Genomic DNA, 19,636 nt, shown 5'->3' on the forward strand with positions numbered 1-19,636 from the left:
TGACCATCCTTTCAAATAATTTTCCTCTAACATCTCTCCTTTCCAGTCTTCCACGCTGTCACTACTTTGACTTGTACAATAGGAACACAAATGTATTTCTGCAGAACTAGCACATCTGCCCCATGCAGCCATTTCATGTACTACATGCATAACCATGATAGAGCATAATGTGTTATTAGCAGTACTTAAATTCTGTTAAGATTTCCTGCTCTAAGGCAAGGTTATTGTCTTCTTGGAGGGGAGATCATAAAAACACCATATTCTGATCTAGTTCCCTTCTTACAAAACCAGCTTTTTAAAATGCACATATAGGCATTTAAGAACGTGTATATACTAAAAAATACACAGACAACAGTTCAGTGTATAATTGCTTTAACAGCTTTGTAATCTCAACAAGAGATTCAACAACAATTCAAACTACAACCAGGATAGCAAAGATCCTTCATAACACCATGAAGCCAAAACACAATTGGTGGATTCAACTTCTGTCAACTCTGCACCCTTTCCAGGGTAAGCTCTCACTATTGCTAAGCCTCCATGTGCATCAACGGATGTCACTATACATAAAGACATAAATAACACACTAGCAAAACAGTAGAGGTTTGAATCAAACTAAAGCAGTAACATTACCAACAAAAACTACATACTCGAATTTTGAATATTTTTTTAACTACTTAGTTTTACTAAGGTAAACTGTCTACAGTAATTTCTAGGTAACAATCCCCCTAAAAACAGCAACCCAAATATAATTACAGCCAGAACAAATTACTTTTGGGTTTCCCAGAAAATGCCACTTACATTCAATTTTAATTTAATTCCTGGCATTGTGCCAAAGTGTAGGGGGGGTGGGGATCTAAATGAAAAATTAACTTCAAAGTCCCCTAAAACAAGAATGCAGAAAATTAGTTGATTCTCTTACCTGGTGAGAAGATGGCACGTGCAAAATGAGCTTCCTCCTCTGAGTAAGCCACTGATGTGCAGCTCATTTGCATAAGTATTATGAGCTACAAGTAGACTTCCAGGTCGGCCATCTTGATACTAAGATCTTGTTTTGTTTACATAGCAGCATGAGTACTGGTATTTAGCCAGCCTGAGCTATGCTGTTATACCTCTCAGCTAGTAGCCTACATCTGTTCCTTAAAGACTGCTGGAATTCCTACTTCTCCACATACTAAATGAATGTGTCAGAGTGCCCCTGCAACTCACTGAGCATGCCACAGCCTCTAAGAAAACTGTTGCAACTGCAACTGCCTCCAGTTGTACTCTTTGTACTGCCTTCTGTGCTGCCAACTATCAGTGCTGCAGCAACTATGTGCAGTGAAGTACCTCCCACATACCACACAGTAGTACCAACAAGCATAGATTTATTACAGCACAACACACTGAAAAAAAACCCCAAGAAAGCTGAAATTTCAGTATTTTCACTTACTAGCAATCTAGTTATACCTAGATTCCTTTGCACAGCTTTTCACATTCATCACTGCTGCTTTTTCTGTTCAGAATCCAGAGTGCTCCCGCAGCCCGTGTGAAGGAGAAGTCCATGACACATGTTAGCTGCTGCCGACGCAGAGCCAGACTGCAGTTACAGCTAGCTGGCGCCAGTAAAAATTTACATAAAGGGGCCTGATAAGGCTAAATTGCAGCAGGATATTGCTGAGCAAAGCCTTGCCCCTCCCCATGGGTTCTAGAATATACCTTTCTAGATCTTTGCTTACTAATAATCCAGATCCGTGTCAAAAGTCAAATGCTGCTCTCCTTGGTCAGATAAATGAAAACTGACAATAGTGTCTGCAGGATAAATTTCACCTTGTAGCCTGTTTCAAGTAGGATGCTATACACACTGTTCATAGTCATCATCTAGTAATAGAAGTAACACCAGAAAAATTGCACTATGCTCAGCAACCAGGTATTCTTAACCTAGTATTACCAGTATTTTGCATATTTCCAACAAGAAATAAATATTAGTTCCAAGTAAGACAAATTCACTTTTAACCTAATACTGACAAGTAACATGTCTGACCATTTAATTTGTTGTGCCTATTTCACATTTAACTTTTCTTAATTAGGTAGGTGTAGGAGGGGGAAAAAAAAAATAAATCTCTCAACCAGAACTACCTTTTCAAATACCTCTAAGGTACAGTAACAGGTAGCGGCAGAAGCTTGGATTTCAGCCTCACTTTGACTTTTAATACCTAATTTTAAAATTCTGATCTTTTTCCTTCCAGTCAAAGACCAGTTAAATACATAAGTTACATTTGAAATATGTTTATTCTGAAAGTCTCTGTACCTTTTTGGGAGAAAATAAAAAGAAGCCATGCTTTAAGAGAGAGTGTGTGTGTGCTTGTGCAAAGGATGACTCATTTGCCAGTAACTCTTCCCCCCTTCACCTGCTGCTTTGCGAGAACTCTTAGGGCATGAAAGAACCAATGCAAACAGCTATAAACACAAATTTGTGAAACCTTAAAATCAAGTTTGGCTAGCTACACGTTTAGCAATAGGCAGCTACAGTTGCAGCCTGGCACCATTTAGTAAAAAACCAAAGTAATGGACACAAGAATGCTTATTTATTTGAACATGGCAGAGCATCTCAGCACCAGAAGAGCCTGCTTTACATCCCGGCCTGTTCCAGTTCCCTGCGTTGTTCCTCTTTAGAATGCCAACAGTGTCAAGGCTATATACACTTGAAATATATGTCCCATTTTCTGCTGCAAGCATAATTTGCTCATGTATGGCTGGTTCCAGGTTATTTGAGCATAACACAATATGCTCATCTGTAATGTCAAAAAGATATTTTTTGTCTGAAAATATTTAACAATGCAAATTACTCATTTGTTGTTACAATTTATCCTCACCTTTTCTTGCATACAAAACCCTAGAGTGATTTGTAAGAGAAAGCTAATTATTTTTCCAGAATGTCTGTCACATTAAAGAGACAATCATTAACATCCCTTTTATGTTACCTGTATCTTTTGACTTGCCTTGCTTTCAGACTGACTTATGTCTGCTAGCACATCTAAGTGCATGCAGAATACATTTTTCAGTGATTCTGTTGTCATTTGCAGAATGAATCATCGGATTAACAGCTTCTGAGCTTAAAAAGAAAGGACAGCAGTGCTGCTTTAAAAAAAATAAAAACCCTCTAGATTTCCCAAATATAGCCACGTCCCTACCCTCCCCCAGCTCTATAGCGTTATGCACGAATACCTGAATAACAGTATGCTTCTTAACACAGTAAAACACAGACTGCAAAAATAAAAGCCTTGGAGCATTTTATGTTCCAAGCTCCAGTCCGCTACGGGAAGTCCACGCCAGAACTTGCCGGCAGCCCCTGCGGGCGAGCTCTGCCTCTGCAGTCTGCGGGAAGCACCACCCCGCTTCCAGAACGTTCCGGCAGAGCCACCCGCACCCCCTGGCTGTGTTTTCCTCCCCGCGCCTTCCTCCCTCTCACACCACTGCCTATGACAAAGCTCAGTTTCAAACACAAAACGTTTTCACAGAGAGGAGGAGCCATTGGTTTAGGAGTTAGAAATGCACCAACTCGGTTACATAGGGCAGCGGGGCTGCCTTGTGTAGAGCTGAACCCCTGAGAGGCGGCAGCCTCTGCCTGCCACGTACAGGGCTGGCAACTGACCCCAAATAAAGTAGAGGGACCTTTCAGCAGTCTCCAAAGTACGGGATTTGGCTGGGATTTTTTTTCTGGTTACATTTTGGGGTTTTTTTTTGTTTTTTTTTTTCCCCCCCATGGGCGGGGGGTGGGGGAGGGAGGGGAACATGGTTTGTTTTGTAGTTTGTTTTGTATGTTTTTAATAGGAGGGTCTGAGACAACAAACCATATTGTACTCATTACTCATAATTCTCCGGTGACTGCTGCTACAGAAAAAGCCAAAATGTCTGCCTGCCTTTTCCATCTTTTGCCCGTGTCGGTGGAAACACCAAAAAGCTATTGTATTATTCTCAGAGCCAGTTCTCTTCCTCCAACATGCGAACGACTTCCTCCTCCCTCATAAGAAGTGACTTTAAAGAGCAAATGTTGCAGTCAGAAGTAGTAAGACTAGCTGTGTTCAAAATAACAATTAACTGTATGGGTTCAATACGTACTAATCAGACATCTTAAAATACTGGTTCAGTTCTCTCAAAATAGGTAGAGAAGAAAACTCACACAAAATTATTTCCCAAATCCAGACAACTTTAAAGCATTTAATTGACAAAAATTTGTCTAAAATAAAATGGAAAAAACCCCATAATCTAACCATGATGAAATCCGTCACTAGTAACCTTGACCTAAAAAAACCAAACCAACAAACCTTAAACAAGAAACACCCTCCACAGGGCAAATGAAATTGAAAGGCCCTGAGCCTTCTGACACATAAGTCCAAAACAACCCTTTCCCCTACATTTTTTCTCCAAAACAGAACAGATCAAATTGCTATTCACTTAAGAGTCAGCTAAAATGTTATTAGTTCCCAAAATTTTCTCACATTACTGTCTGAAAGACACAGAAAATAATGTACATTTCTGAAGCAGTAAACTGTCTATCAAGTCATTATCTTAGCTGCTGTGGTTTATTTGAAGGTATTTTACAGCAGAAGTCTATCAGTAAAAAGAACAGGAAGGGCAGGAAAGGGGGGAGGGAAGACTGAAAATACTTCTATCCACTTTTCTATTGTAGAAAAGAGATGAGAAATTGTCTAAACCGGGTTAAGTTCCAGGCTGCAACAGTCTAGTATGTTGCACTTCCTTTCTTCTAGAAATGGAAAATCCTCAGTATGAGTATTCTCATCAACTTCAAAACTCGCACATTTTGCTCACATAAATTTACATGAAGAATTCTGTTGTTTACTAAACAGCTGACTGATCTCAACCTGAAAATCAAGATAATGAAAGACAGTAAAAAATTCAGCTTACTCTTACTCTTCCTTCAAAGACAGTAGAGGCTAAAAGAAACCTATTAAATCTTACAGCTAAAAAATAAAAGTCCAATTCAACTGTTTAATAACAGTCATAACATGATTAAGTATTTAAGATTCCAAACAGTTCTAAGAACTTGGTAACCATTTATTTCCACCTAAATAACCAAACAAGTCAGCTGTTTTAAAGTGATTTCCATACATTAAACAGTACTGCATTCATTCAGCAGTCTGTTCCAGTCCATTTCAAATCCTGCCTGAAATTGTTTGCTCCCAAAATTTCTACCAAAATAGAAGACAGAGCTGTGCAAATTGAGACAATTCTGAATTTTAAGAGGAACATAAAAACTAATCAAGCCATGTTAAAATGGTTCTGAGCAACTATAATTTAGGTATGAAATACCATCCAAATAGTTGGTGCATAAATGAAAAAACAAAGTCATTACAAGAAAATTCTTCTCCTTCTAAAGTGCAGCATTTGCAAGGCAAAAAAACAAAAGAAAGGGAATCTATGCACTTTTTCAGAGTAACTACTGGTTTTCTTTTAGAAATTCTATTTCTCTTGGAAAAATCATGTAAATTTGAAACTACTACCCTATTAGAAATTTATTTAACTCCTGACAATCTATCCTTCAAGTTTACCTATCAGGAGTACAAAGCCAGTTTTTCTGGAACATACAGACACAATAATACTGACTGCAGTTTGACAGTGCATCTTGCATTGAAACTGTATAGCAATCAATTCAGTGGAAGTCATTACTTCATTACATGCATCTATTTCTAATTCAGAGCATGAACATCTAATTTATGTATTTAATAAAAAATGATGGAGGAAAGGGGAGTGTTTTAGCATCCACTCAAGTACCCTGTTCCTTTGCATATAAAATGGTGGTTTTAATTTTCTTTTTGATTACTACAATCCAAATTATTGGCACCTTGGGAGTGAAGAGAGAAGAGATTATGCTTTCAGCTACCAGTAAGCCATTTCAATGTACTTAGATTTCTGAAAGTGGGAATATATCCCATATGCAAAACAGGTTTCAAAACCCACCATATTTTTAGCATTCCAACACCTACTTCAGGAAAGAAAAAAGAAAACCAACTGAAAAACTCCCAAACCAAACCACACTACCCATGCAGTTCATACAACAAAACACAACAGCTCCTTGCTGGGCCAGTCATTTTGTATAGCACTTCCAAAAATGGATCTGTGTTCAAAATGGCCCATTAAAAAGCAAAGGAAACCAAAACCAAAGGGAACGGGAGACACACAGACAAGAGATTTTCTCTGAGCTCTGGCAATCGCTCTGTACCTTTTCTGTAAAATGGGAATAAACTTATTCTGCTCACAGAAAAACAAAAATGGGCAAGAAAAAGTCACTAAAAGGACTAAATAAAAAACATGGTCTGAAAATACAGTATTTTATTCAAATGCAATACATACAAAAAAGCACTTCTTACAGGGATTGTCCAAAATACTCTACTTTTCATGCTCCCATTAAAGCAGAGATTAACAGAGAAATCTTAAATCAACAAAACATATAGCACTGGGCAATATTTATATGCCTGCTGTTTCTTTAAAAGAACAGCAACCAATCAAAAACCCAAGCTCCAAAAAACCAACAAACCACCACAGGATGGGTATGGTAAACTGTATTTTAGACAAAAAATTTCATCCCCTTCAGAGATAATAAAGTAGGAGTTTGGTGATCTTATAAAAATGAAATGTTTCTACTTCCTGTGAACAATGTAAGTTAAGAACATCTGGAATTAATGAACAATATCTGACTAAAAACCACAAAAACCTCAATAAACATTTATAAGACTGAGGTAAGGATAAGACAAGAATATCTTGCAGAAAACCAGAAAGATTATTGTTGCACTACAGTATTAATTTACGTTCATTAGACAAGGTGAATGTATGGCAAAACTTCCAATTTTATCAAGATAAATCTGTTTAATTAGAATTTGTGGTTTGAATTTTCAGGTATTTTAAAGTACCTAAATATTCCCAGGATCTTAACTATCATACCCAATCAGAAAAAGCCACTATGAACTAAAAATCTGCTGTAAATCAAGTTCACTAAAAGTTCCACTAGCAATAAAAGTAATAAAACTAACTACCTGGTTTTCATGACCACTCTAACCATATATTTGCATTACTCGTATCTCTTACCCTAAAACAGAAAAATTCTATGACAAATTACTTAGAAATTTACTGTTAATTGAAGTCAACAATTCATCTCACCTTAAAAAGTCTGTATTTTACTGACTTTATTTCTTTTTATCAGATGACTATAATAAAAATGAAGAAATGACATCTCTTGAGAATCTGACCTGCAATGTCTGCACAGAATACTTTGTGTCTTTATAAACACTGTTGCCATTAACTGTGTAAGATAATATATGAGAATAGATATTTAAAACTAATTTAACCATTAAGTGCTTTGTTATAGGTTTTACTGAAAGCACCAAATTAACGTGCAAAAATTCTGAGGAAGGACTAAACTTGTCGGCATTTAGACTAACTTTCACATCCCTAGCAGTAAGTTCAACTTCAGTCAGGAAAATACTATGAGCTACACACTGATGAGTTACTCAGCTCATCTGCTGCTCCTGATATGTTTCTGGAGAACTTCAAGAAGCTTCCTGTTTACTTGGTTTAACTTATGTGCAGCTTAAGAACTCATGAAGATCTGAACTAGGTTTAAGACACAGAACAAGATAATTATACAGAGTAATGAAGAAAAACACCTTCTTTCTTCTCTTTTGTTGTCCAGCTCCCCAGTGAAAAAAAGTTGAGCATTACTTTTCTCCTACCTTCATCTCCCTGGACACAGACAGTGCACCTTCGAATGTGTTTTAAGGATGACAGCTAGGTCACCAACCATCACCACAGAGCAGAATACACGAGACCGTGTAAAACCACTATAGCATTTTAAAACTCAAGATTTCAATAAAGTTACACAAAAGAAACCACAATAGACCTCAAAACTTCTCATCTGCAATAATTCCATAAAATTTGTAGTGTTATTCTTGAATAGCAAATAAGCGCTACCTGCAAACAGTTAGCTTACTATATAATCACTGTTTTTCTAATGTATGTATATAGGCATTGCAATTACCTACCATTGGAAAAGTTACACATTGAAAACATGATAATCAACTCTAATCGTTTGGTTATAAAAATTTAATGAAGTTTGTAAAGAGTTTATTTAAATTTTCAGTTAAAGTATAAGGCAAGCATTTGCAAAAGGGACAGCACAGAATGAGAGCACTTCTGGGCTGCTAAGAAGGTAATGCAAAACAAAGTAATCTTATTAGCAAGACACATATGATATTTGACCTGTCCTGTTCCACCTAATCTACCCTGTAACTGAGACAAGATAGGTCTGTGAATTAATTCAGTGAGAAAGCGAAGAGAAAAAAATAGCACAAAACAAAAAAATCCAACGAACAAAAAACCCCCAAACAAACAAAAAACCCCAAAACTAAGCTTTAATGACCAAACCACAAACAATAAATAAAAAAAACCCAAACCCACCAAAATTGACCAAAAAATAAAAAAGACAACAGCATTTCAACGTATTTTATATTGCCTAGAATTAGTTAACTATGCCTAACCAAGGTTTTAAATTGCTTCTCAGCAGAGCACGTGATGCTGAGAGATAACAGCTCTGCTCATTTGCACAGTCAAACTGAACTGCTACATTGAAGAGCAGATTTCAGCCATTCTGAAACTGCTCCGACTCAGCTGTACTGAAAATAAGACTAAGATGGCTGCAGTGCTCACTCAAGACAAGTCAGCCAGTGAGTCACACCTCAGCAGGAGGTAAAACATTCACACAGCAAAGCACCTCCCTCTTTACCACACTGCACCGAACTGCACAAGTGGCATGGGTGTGTGTTTGTGAGCAAAGGAGTGGTTTCTTTGACAGGCAGGAAGTGGTTAACGCACAGCTGCAGCACTGCAGCTTCCTAACACACTGGTAAAGAGAAAATCAAAATAAACCAAAAACCAGCAAGAGGCAGCCCTGCTAGGCCTGTGATCCAGAGTTTGTATCACATACTCCAAATCTTTCACAACTCCAAGGCAGTTCAGAATCCATGCCACATATTAACGGATACAGAGCTGGATCACACACAGAACTGACAAACATTAGGGAATACTTTTCAAGGGCAGGCACAATGCTTCTAAAAAAAAAATCCAAAAACAACCATCAAAAACCAAAAGAAAACACTTAAGAAATGAATCTATAGCTTTATACTGCTCCATCTACTTTGAAATACACTGTAATATAAGTTGCCCAATAGAAATATTATTTGGGGAGGAAAAAAGGAAGTTCACTTAGTAAGTAAGCTAGCAAAACCACCAAGAACATTCCAGAACTTCAATCTTGCAGAAATCAAGTATCTAATTCTTTATGACTTCAATGCAGCTTGTTGTCTAAGTTTCTCAAGGAAGAGCTGTATCTAGAACCCTTTAAGGAATTTTGATGGAATCTTGTAACAGAGCATTTCCTGAAGAACTCGTTTGAGAATCTACGGTGGAGAGAAAGGGGTTGTCAACCAAATAGACAAATTTAACACAAAATTAAATCCAATACAGGTTTTGCTCTGCTATCTGTTTATTACCACCAATCATGCGCTCTTACAGAGGTGACACTGGATCAGTTCTGGAGGGAACTCCTCTATATATCTTCCTCACTTTCCTTCTACAAAATCTGAATTTGTATATTTTGAAACAAAATACTTGCAAGAGTCCATGGGGCACTTCTAAAGAAAATTACTGTAGAATTAAACTTAGCTTTCTAATGAAAAATAGTCTTTGTGATCCAAAATTAGCCCAACATAAGTCACCCCCCCTAAAAAGTTGAAGAACATGCCCTTCCAAACGCTTCAATTATTAAAAGGTCTAGACTTATGTAACTGTTCATGTCTTTTGCGAGCTGTAGCTTGGTATTTCAGGATTGATTAATCATGCCAGCAGTAGTTGTATGATGCATTCATCAGCACTACAGTCAGTATTTCTAACTTTACGAATGGTGAAATACACTATCTGACTTTTCCTTTTGTCCTTGTATTAGCATGACCTGCAGTACAAGAAAGGACACATGCCACCTATGCAACAGCTCCACTGATTGTCTCTGGTAGTACAGTACAGATTTAGAAAACTAAATTAAAATATACTTGAAGTTCAAATACCCAAAAGACATTTCTCAAAAAACAAACTCATGAACATTGGAACAAATTAATTACAGTTAATATAAAACTACCCATTACAATGAAGCTTTTCTTAACCAACACCTTTTACTAAAGTAAAAATCAAGTTTACAACCAATTCAAAACAAGAATTTTCTGTTATCTGGTTATATACCCCATCTTGCTTACTCTGAACACCATATATACCACACTGTCAGCTTCTGGGAATTTACAGTAACTTGTAAGATTTCAAAATTCAAACTTACATAATCCATTTCTATAACAAAGATACATTCACTTTGATTTCCCCAGTAGCAATGTTTTAAATAGAATTCTTTGTTTGGTGTATCTACAAAACCTGTACATCAAAAGGTGAACTGACTTCCAACTCCTATAATTTCAAGGATATCACCAAAAACACAGGGACGTTCTAACCCAGAATCCAAGAGCTGCACTTGTACAACACTGTGTTTTATGTAACAGAATCTTGGCGCTTGACGTATGGGTGACAATGACTTAAATAGGTTTGAACAGACAAAACAGCAAGTTGGCAAAAAAATTTCTGAGAAGGTTTTCCCTGAGCCAGAGAAAACAAAATCTATGTTTCTACAAACGTCTTGCCTTGTCAGAAACCTCCAGGAACATGCAGAGGCACGGATGCAAAAAATCTTACTGAATCATAAGAAACCACATGCATTAACTTAAATGTCCAGTTCAATATACCACCATTAACACACAGAAGTGTGTTAGTGAAGTGTGTTAAACACTAGATAACTAGTTGTTAGTATTAAATGTTACTAATTCAACTAATTTTGAAATAAAACCTGATGTTTCAGTAAACACAGAATTATGAGTGGAATAACTCCTCTGAAACTGCTTTGGCCCAGGAAATGTTAGTGTCAACCTACACTAATGTGTAATTCTATACTAGCATGGGACTACAATTTTTTCATTGCTACTTAGCATGGCATTTATACAGATTCTCTAGTCAAAATCCCAGGAAAATAAAGCATTTTAGTAAGACTAGAGAATGGAATTTAAACTTGTTATGGTGAGAATTCCAAACAATCTTTATTCCTGCCCTCTTTTGATAACATGCCAAAACACTCTAATATCATCTCAATAAGTTCTATTACTGTAAATTAAATAAATTAAAACACAGGGCCTCCATTTTCCCAATTTCTCATGAACATCAAACAAGAAATGCAAGACAATGGCATCCTGTTGTTTCTCTAATTATTGCCCTGTGTAAGGAACGTGACCTTCGCACACACCTCTTAAATATCATTACACAGAGCCACAGTTCACACCAGCGTTCCTTCCCTGAAGAATTGAGAGCAAGCAGATATTTCTACCCTTTCAGACGAGGTCTTATGCATTTAAATGTAACAAGGCAAGAGAGAACCAGCCAAAGCATGAATACTTTCTTTTGCTGAAATTAGATGCCTAGAAACCAGTTAGATAAGTGTCATCCACAAATCCTTGTGTCCAAACCACATTCTATCCACTTCTCTCATTTACCCTCTTCCTTTACTATCTTTTGTGTTTTGTTTTATGGTTTTATATGTTAGTTAAAATTAAATAGACAAAACAGTTTTTATGCTGACAAAATTCAGGAGAAATTACTATTTCTATACATCTCAACTGAAGTCTCAAAACATCATCTACTGAAACCCTTTCTTATTCCTATTTTCACATAGGTCAGTAGACAGACTTCAAGAAACATCTTGGCTCTCATGTAGGACTTCACAAATAAACACCACCTAAACTGCCGGGGGAAAGAAAAAAAAAAATTCATAATCATGAGACAATACTGAGGTTAAGAAAAACAAAAGTCTGCACAACATTTTAGGATTCTTCGTAATTCCAAGGTGCTTAATGGTAGGACCAAAGAGGGAAATTTTCAGTGCATTGACTGAAGTCAGCAAGCATTTCTGTTAATGTGTTTAAATATATTTTTGAAAGAAACAAAAGATTTGAATGCAACATCTTTTCAAAATGACTTTATGGAAACTGCAACATGTTGGAGGCAAAGGCAGAAGTAACATGGCAGCTTTTGGGTTGTTTGGCTGGGGTTTTTCTTTAGGAGGGGATAAGAAGACAGATGTGGTTTTGTTTGGGGTTTTTCTACCTTAACATTTCTTTACATTACTGTGAAATGAAAGAATGCTTGAGATTGCACAAAATGACAGAATAAATATATAGGTTATTTTAACAACTATCTCCCATATCCACAGCCAGAAAATTGATAAAATCTGTGGACTGAATATGGAAGTTTACTTGAAAACATTTCCTGAAACTTCATCTAGAAGAGAAAAACATTTTTCCTGTATTACAAAAATACATGTTACTTATAACAAAGTACCTCTATTAGTTGAGCTAAATATTTTTAAAATATATTTTAAAAAAAATTCTTTGTACCCAGCCATCTAATTTCCAAAGATCTCAAATGATTGATGTTTGTTCACTAAAGAAATAAGAGCTGGCAACTCCTATATACAGTTTTAATCATTTGTAACAAGCACAGCTCAAAATACAACAAAAGGCATAGTTTATTTTCTTTTCCCAATCTACCAAAGAAACATAAAAGGTATTTATGTAACATACATACATTTATACAATGTTGTGAATTACTCTATGGTGATGTGATAAAAACTGACATACAAATGAAAATCAGGCAGCTTTTTTAATACTGTATAGATAGTACCATGCCCTCAGCTACACCTACAGTAGAGTTTCAAAAAAAAACCCCCAACCCTGTAAGATGGGGGAGGAATGGATAGGGGAGGGTAGACTTGCTGTTAAATATACAGGGAATTTTAAAAAGGATACACTAGCAGTACTAAACAAGATAAGGAGGGAACAATGGAACTAGTGAATCAACATTTCCTACAGATTTGTAAACATTGTCTTGCTACCTTTTACTCAGGTTCTATCACTAGTGCCTTACTACACGAATCAAGTGAACACTGGACATTTGTGTATGTACTGACTGACAGCAAAAAAAAAAAAAAAATCCCCCCAAACAACACATAATTTCAAAGCCCCCTCACTTCCATCACTGGTAGCCTCTCCTCACTCCAGCTGCTTGTTTTCACAAATTCTGCAGGTATTAATTATTAATAATATATTATTATAGTTGATACTTACTGTTTATATTTACTGAAAACCAGCAAGTCTTCCAAGAACAACTAAGAACAGAACAATTGGCAATGAACGTTCACATAAAGCTGGACTACTGCGCTAGAAATTACCAGATTTCTCTTAGGGCTGTGGCACAATTTGAAATTTTTGCCTTGTATCTGCATTGCAATTTTTCTGCTTAACCAGAAAAATACACTTGTTAGACTCATCTGTCCTAGCAGAATTTGCAAGCCTCACTTTAATAACCTTATCCATGCATATTTTTATGTTTTATGCAAGCCTGAAACTTATGCCTGCATGCAACACTAAAGCTGCATGTAGGCACAACCTCCAGGACTGATACGGGCTGGGAGATGAACAGATTGTGAACAGACCTGCTGAGAAGGTCTTGGGGGTGCAGGTGGATTGGGGCTGATGAGTCAGTAATGTGCACTTACAGCCCAGAAAACAAATTCTACCCTGGGCTGCATCCGAAGCAGTGTGGCCAGCACACTGCGGGAAGGGATTCTGCCCTTCTGCTCTGTTCTGATGAGATGACACCTGCAGTGCTCTGGGGTCTTCAGCACAAAAAGGACAAAGACCTGTTGGAGCAAGCCTGAAGGTGGGCAACCAAGATGATTAAAGAGATGGAGCATCTCTCCCAAGAGAAAATGCTGAGAGAACTGGGATTGTTCTGGAAAAAGAAAAGCTCTGCAGATACCTTAGGGGACCTTCCAGTGTTTATTTAAAAAAAAAATCTACAAAAGAACTAAAAAGAAACTTTTTACAAGGTTACGTAGTTATAGAACGAAAAGTAATGGTTTCAAGCTGAAAACAAGTAGGTTTGTATTAAATATTTGGAAAAAGTCCTTCAGTGTGAGAGTGGTGAGGCACTGCACTGTCAGATGGTCAAATTCTGAATGCCTCACCCATAGAAGTTTTCGAGGTCAGGTTGGATGGGTCTCTGAGCAACCAGGTCTAGTGGAAGGTCTCCCTGCACATGGCAGGGCAGCTGGGAGTAGATGATTTTTAAGGTCCCTTCCAACCCAAAAAATTCTGTGATTATGATTTATTTTTCATTAAAAGCATTCTGGCTTTTTTAACACTACCTAATACAACACCAGATGAAAGCATAAAATACAAAGCTACATAAAAGTCACATTTAACTGAAAAACCTACTTTCAACTTTGGAATGCTTTTTGGCCTATATCTCCAGACAGTCAAGAACAGTGCTCAGAACCAGAACATTAATTAAAATGAGAATATGCAATTTAAGACAAAAAAAACCCCTCAAAGCTAACAAAGCAGACTCCCCTTTCTGACACACTTCCATTGTTCACCACAGTAAAAAAATATTGATGCATTTTGAAGATCCAGTTCTTAGATAACTAGTATCAGTACTTCATATTTACAACTGACAACACTCACTTTCATAGTCTAATCTGTAGACTGATATTGTACTTCAATTAGATGCTTTTAGAGACTTAAACATTGTATTTCTATACTAATGGCGGTCACATTCTTCATTTTCTATGTACAGAGCAGAAAAAAAATTAGAAGAACCTGAACAAAAAATGGAAGACATCTAAAACACTACCAACAGTACACCAAATCTTTTCAAATAAAAACTAAGATTTCCACAATAGCATGCAAAATTATGGTCTTAATAAGATAACCAGAACTCAGAAGTTGACACAATCTATGTTCCAAATTCTCTTAAGTATTAAAAATTTTTAGTTACTTTCTTTGGCATCATCCAGTTGTCTTTAGTATCCAAACCAAGGCCAAGGTAAAGAGATTTCAAATATTAAGTATTCCACAATTCATATCAAAACCATACTCGAAGACATTCTACAGCTGACTTGACAAGAAAGGTATCACTTTAGAAACAATTTAACTTTCTGCTTTTAATGAGCTGTCAAAAAACTCCAAAATCCAAAACCAAAAAAAATTCCATTAAAACACAAAAACCCAAAAAACTTGCAGCACACAACACCACTATCTTACTCTCCATTCTGTATTTGGATAAGTCACTGCTGCTTGATTAACAGGTTCTTACAGTATAGTGGAACTAGGAGAGTTTTTTCATGCAGCACACACAGTGCAATGAGCAGAGCTGAAACACCAGGATTACAAATATACATCAAGAAAGTAGCATTTATGTTGACCAGTTTATGAACTCCCACTTACTTTGTGTGAATAGGTCAATCTCTCAGAGTAATGTCACATACTAGAAAAAAACAGAGACAAATGACAGATGTTTCTCAAAAATATTAACATTAGATTTCATTGCATTTAAGAGCCGTATTAAATAAAAATATATCAGGGAGGGGGAAAAAAAACCCCAACTCCCCATATTCACATACCATAACAGTTTTCCAACTTGCAAATTATTTTCTTCATTTATTAACCCTTATGAAAATTGTGATGTGCATGTGTCATTGCCATAATTCCCAAAATAAAATCATAATGTAAACATGGAACTAATCCATAATGTAGAAAAAACACCAAGAGTAGAACAAATAGGAAAAAACCCCACATTAATATGCAAACTATTAAGTAAGAACAACATCCTGGTTTAAAGGATCTTTCGGCCTCACTGCTTGTATTCCATGGATAAACTTGACATTTTTGCCATACGTATGGTTTCTGACAATTAAGTTGAGATAAACCTAATAAATGACTACACCATTAAAAACATCTAAGTGGTGAGAAATGAGATTTTTTTTTACTTGTTTTGAAAACAAAATACAGTATTTGGTTTAGTCAACTCCTTTTCACTGTGGAACTATTTCTAGTTTGTAACAGGAAACATGCGTAAACACAAGGAAAATGAAAACTGAGTTACTAATGATAAATCAGTATTTTAAAATTCACTGAACATGTAAAAAACATTTTTGTTTCCACTGAATTTTGTAAAATCAGAATTTAAAATTTAATTATTAAATTTTTTTTAATTAACTTTTTTTTATTCTTAAGTTGTTCAGGCTCTTTCTTCGCTGGCAAAATCACCTCCCATGCTGGTAGGAAAGCACATGCCTATGTGTTTTATGTCCCAATGGGAAGCATTACTAAAGGAGCTTATATAGAAAAATTAATGTGCTACAGTTAATGTTGATTTTTTAAGTTTATGAAATGAGCACAATAATACAAGCTACAGCTTATAAAGGTACAGGAAATGTGGCAAAAAAAGACAGGCGTATCTACTGGAATAAGCATCTTCTTGAGAACAGACTTCATATGGGTTGGAAGATAAGAGGTCTCTCAATAAAATCATCAAAATAACTTTTTTAATCGATGCACATAATAATTGTCACATCGTTTTACAAATAAATGCTGCTGCCATTAGTTTCAAGTCTACACAACATCCACGGTACTCTTGCTAAATTACTTCATACAGCAAAATACAACAGTGTTCCACATTATCAGAGAAGACATCAGCTCAGCACTGCTACAGTTGGTAGAAAGGTTGCAGCTGATAAAAACACCTTTTACTCCAAGCAATGCACTAAATTTTCTCAACTAAAAACGTAACAAGAATCCAAAATTATTAATATAATGCTCCCTAGATTGTGTATACATAGAAGTTTAAGTTGGCACTTCTGGAGCATATAAAATAATAAATAAACAGTGGGTACAGTTATCATGATTCATGAGTTGCATAAACCCTCATGCAGTTATTAGTGAATTCATTTTGTGACTGGCCTGACAACAACCATTAGCCCCATTTCATAGATCTGAAACTGAGAAATTACCTACCCAAGATCACGTATCAAACAGCAGTGATTTTTGTGCTTGGTTTCTTCCCCTCCAAGGAATTCTAGATATGTGCGGCACTACTCTCCTTCATACCTTTCTGTAGGAGTGTAAAAACCAGCACCTAATCAGAAAACCACTTATTTTTTAGATTAATAGTTGATGGTTGTGTACAGATTTCATATTTAACTTATTCATTCCACATTTAAGGAGATATTTAAGCACATTCTTCATGCTTCTGCTTTTGAATGTATTAACGTAAGTATTATGAACTGTAACAAGTGCAAACATATATTTTAACTTCCAAAATAGAAATAAACAGCATGCTTTTAAAATAGTCAGATCTTTGAAAATTAAATTCTAATAGACCTATTCATAATAATACCGCATTTCCTTGTATAGTTTGGGACATCAAAAATACAGGTCTATTAACATGCTCTTACTTCTGCTGGTTAATGTGGTAAATGCTTAGATGCGTAAGGGACGTTTTTCTGTGACTGAAGCCTACATTTTTAAGCTCATTGACTGCTCCCTAAAACAGCAGAGCTGTTCACCTATTTATTTTAAGCAAGTACTTTTCCATCCAATCTTTTCAGTAAGTCTGTCTACGGTAAGGGTCACAATCACGTGACACTACGTAAAATTATTTCAAAATTGCTGTTAAGCAACAAAATATCCCACTATCAGCATTTCCACTGAGTATCTGCCAACGACTGAGATGTTGGAAGAGAAAGACGGACTTGCTAGAAGAACGAACTGCTCAATGGCAGAGCTACACCTCTACCAGGCCTCAGAATTAAAGAATAAAGCACTTAAGAGTGAAAAGCTTCGATATTTTAAATACTTAAGTTTAAGGAAGAGAAGATGTTCGATTGAACCTTCTTTAACGTAGCACATGGCTTAAACCCTTTTGCCATGCTGCCTGATGTGGGTGGCCATGACACCTCGAGGTGCCGCCTGGACCTTGTTTACTGGTGGCATCAGACAAGTAAGCACAACTCGGCCTTCTCTGTTCCCTTACAGGAACTGTTTGGTTTCCAATGCACAAGCATATCCATACCGTAGAGAAATTGTGCCCTGGTGCCTACCAGCGCAGGAACACCACCAAGTTTCCCCTCGTTGCTTCTGCAGTCCATGCGCTGCGACGTCCCGCGCCCGCCGTGCCGGTGCGGCCCTTCCCGATGTCGCACAGCACCACCCAGGCCACTCCACCCCATTTCCGGCAGGGAACGAGGAAACGCTCTCGAGGCGCCGGGCGCGCCCCTGTCCCACCCAAACACGCGCCATCGCCTCGCCTCGCCCGGGCTGCGCGAGGCGGGTCGCGCCCAACCGGGTGCCCGGTGCTGCCCGGTGCGCGCTCCCGTCAGACCCACCTGTGCCCGCGCCGCCACCGCCGCCGCCACCGCGCGGGAGCAACGGGGACGCGCACGCGCGCCACCGCCGCTGCACTGGAGCCGGGTCACGTGCTCCCATGCATGCGCGTGTACAGCGCTGCAGCTTCCCAACGCATGCGCAGTGTTGCTGCAGCCGCAGCCGCAGCCGCCGCCGCCGCGCGGAGCAGCGAGCACAGCCGCTGGCGTACCCTGCCCGCCCGACCCCCGCGCCCCGAACGCCCGCCGCGGTACCTGCGCCCTCGGGTTCCGCGGCAGCTCCCGCCCCAGCAGCGGCCGCCGCCGCGGATTCAAACTGGGAACCCGCTCCGGGCGCCAACGCCGCCTCCCCGCGTCGCACGCGCCGGGCCGCTATGCAAATAAACCCCGTGTCTCCGCCCCTCTCTCGGTTGGCCCCGCCCTCTCCGTGGGCACAGGGGCCGGCGGTGGGGAGCTGCTCCGGAACCCGCCAATCGCAGGGCCGGCCATCTTGGTGCCATGCAAATAAGCCTCCGTGGTATTCAAATAAGCGGTGGGCCCGCCCCTTGGCACACAGTCGTGCAAGGTTAGGCGCAGCGAGCGTCGGGGCGCGCTGCGGCCGCTGCCGCTAGGGGCCGCTGTGGCGCAGCGAGGGGCGGTGCCGGGAGCAGCCGGCCCAACCTTCCTTCCTGCTTTCCTCCCTCCCCTCTCGCAGCTTCCCGCCACTGCGTGGCCCTGCAGCCTCTCTGACGCCTTCGAAAGCCCGCCTAAAATCCGCCAGGCTGCGTTATCAGTGACCTGCATTGCTCGCTGCTCGTCTCTTATCAAACCTCGTGTCCCGCTTCTAGCGTAGGGCTGTGCCTGACCAAAGCCCAGAGGTTTGGAGTTATTTAATAACCAGCCTTGAGGCTGAAGAGTGCCAAGAAAACAAAGGTGCCTGTTGGCTCTGCTTGTAGGTGAATATGAAGCACATGCGTTATCCCAGGTGAGCTTCAAGTCAAAACCACAAGTGGCCATTCCCCATCCACTGTCCGTTTCTGCCTCGGGCATGGGGGAAAAAAACCACATGGCCTGCTTTGACGTGAGCTAGAACTTGGTGGTCTTTGTACCACAGCCAAAGGCAGAACAGACCAGCAGCTGGTCTGTCCCATGTGGCATGGGTCAGGTCTAACGGAGAGACCCATGGCGGTGTCCTTGAGTACATAATAAACCACATGAGCATAGAAGGACATGTGTAGACTTCTTAGCAGAAGTACCAGTCACCTCCTAACCTGGTAGCGGAGAATCCTATTCTCTCCT

General features: G+C 38.7%; 1 protein-coding gene across 18 annotated transcripts in view; it reads right to left on the reverse strand.

Annotated features, from left to right (window-relative positions):
* The window catches only part of LOC131591963 (activating transcription factor 7-interacting protein 1-like), an 83,937-nt gene extending 65,168 nt beyond the window's left edge, over positions 1-18,769 (reverse strand). For 6 of the 18 annotated variants that reach the window (XM_058863124.1, XM_058863107.1, XM_058863106.1 and 3 more), the window contains exon 1: positions 1,447-1,575. In XM_058863124.1, the coding sequence (XP_058719107.1) occupies positions 1,447-1,478 (32 nt within the window). In that variant the 5' untranslated portion in view covers positions 1,479-1,575. Of the gene's footprint in view, positions 1-919; positions 1,282-1,429; positions 1,576-15,422; positions 15,463-16,991; positions 17,113-18,361; positions 18,565-18,613 lie in introns of those variants that run through there. The other 12 variants (XM_058863108.1, XM_058863112.1, XM_058863111.1 and 9 more) reach the window with 8 other exon arrangements.
* Between the last annotated feature and the right edge of the window lie 867 nt (positions 18,770-19,636).

The sequence above is a fragment of the Poecile atricapillus genome, chromosome W (genome assembly GCF_030490865.1).
Source record: "Poecile atricapillus isolate bPoeAtr1 chromosome W, bPoeAtr1.hap1, whole genome shotgun sequence".
NCBI classification, from domain to species: domain Eukaryota; kingdom Metazoa; phylum Chordata; class Aves; order Passeriformes; family Paridae; genus Poecile; species Poecile atricapillus.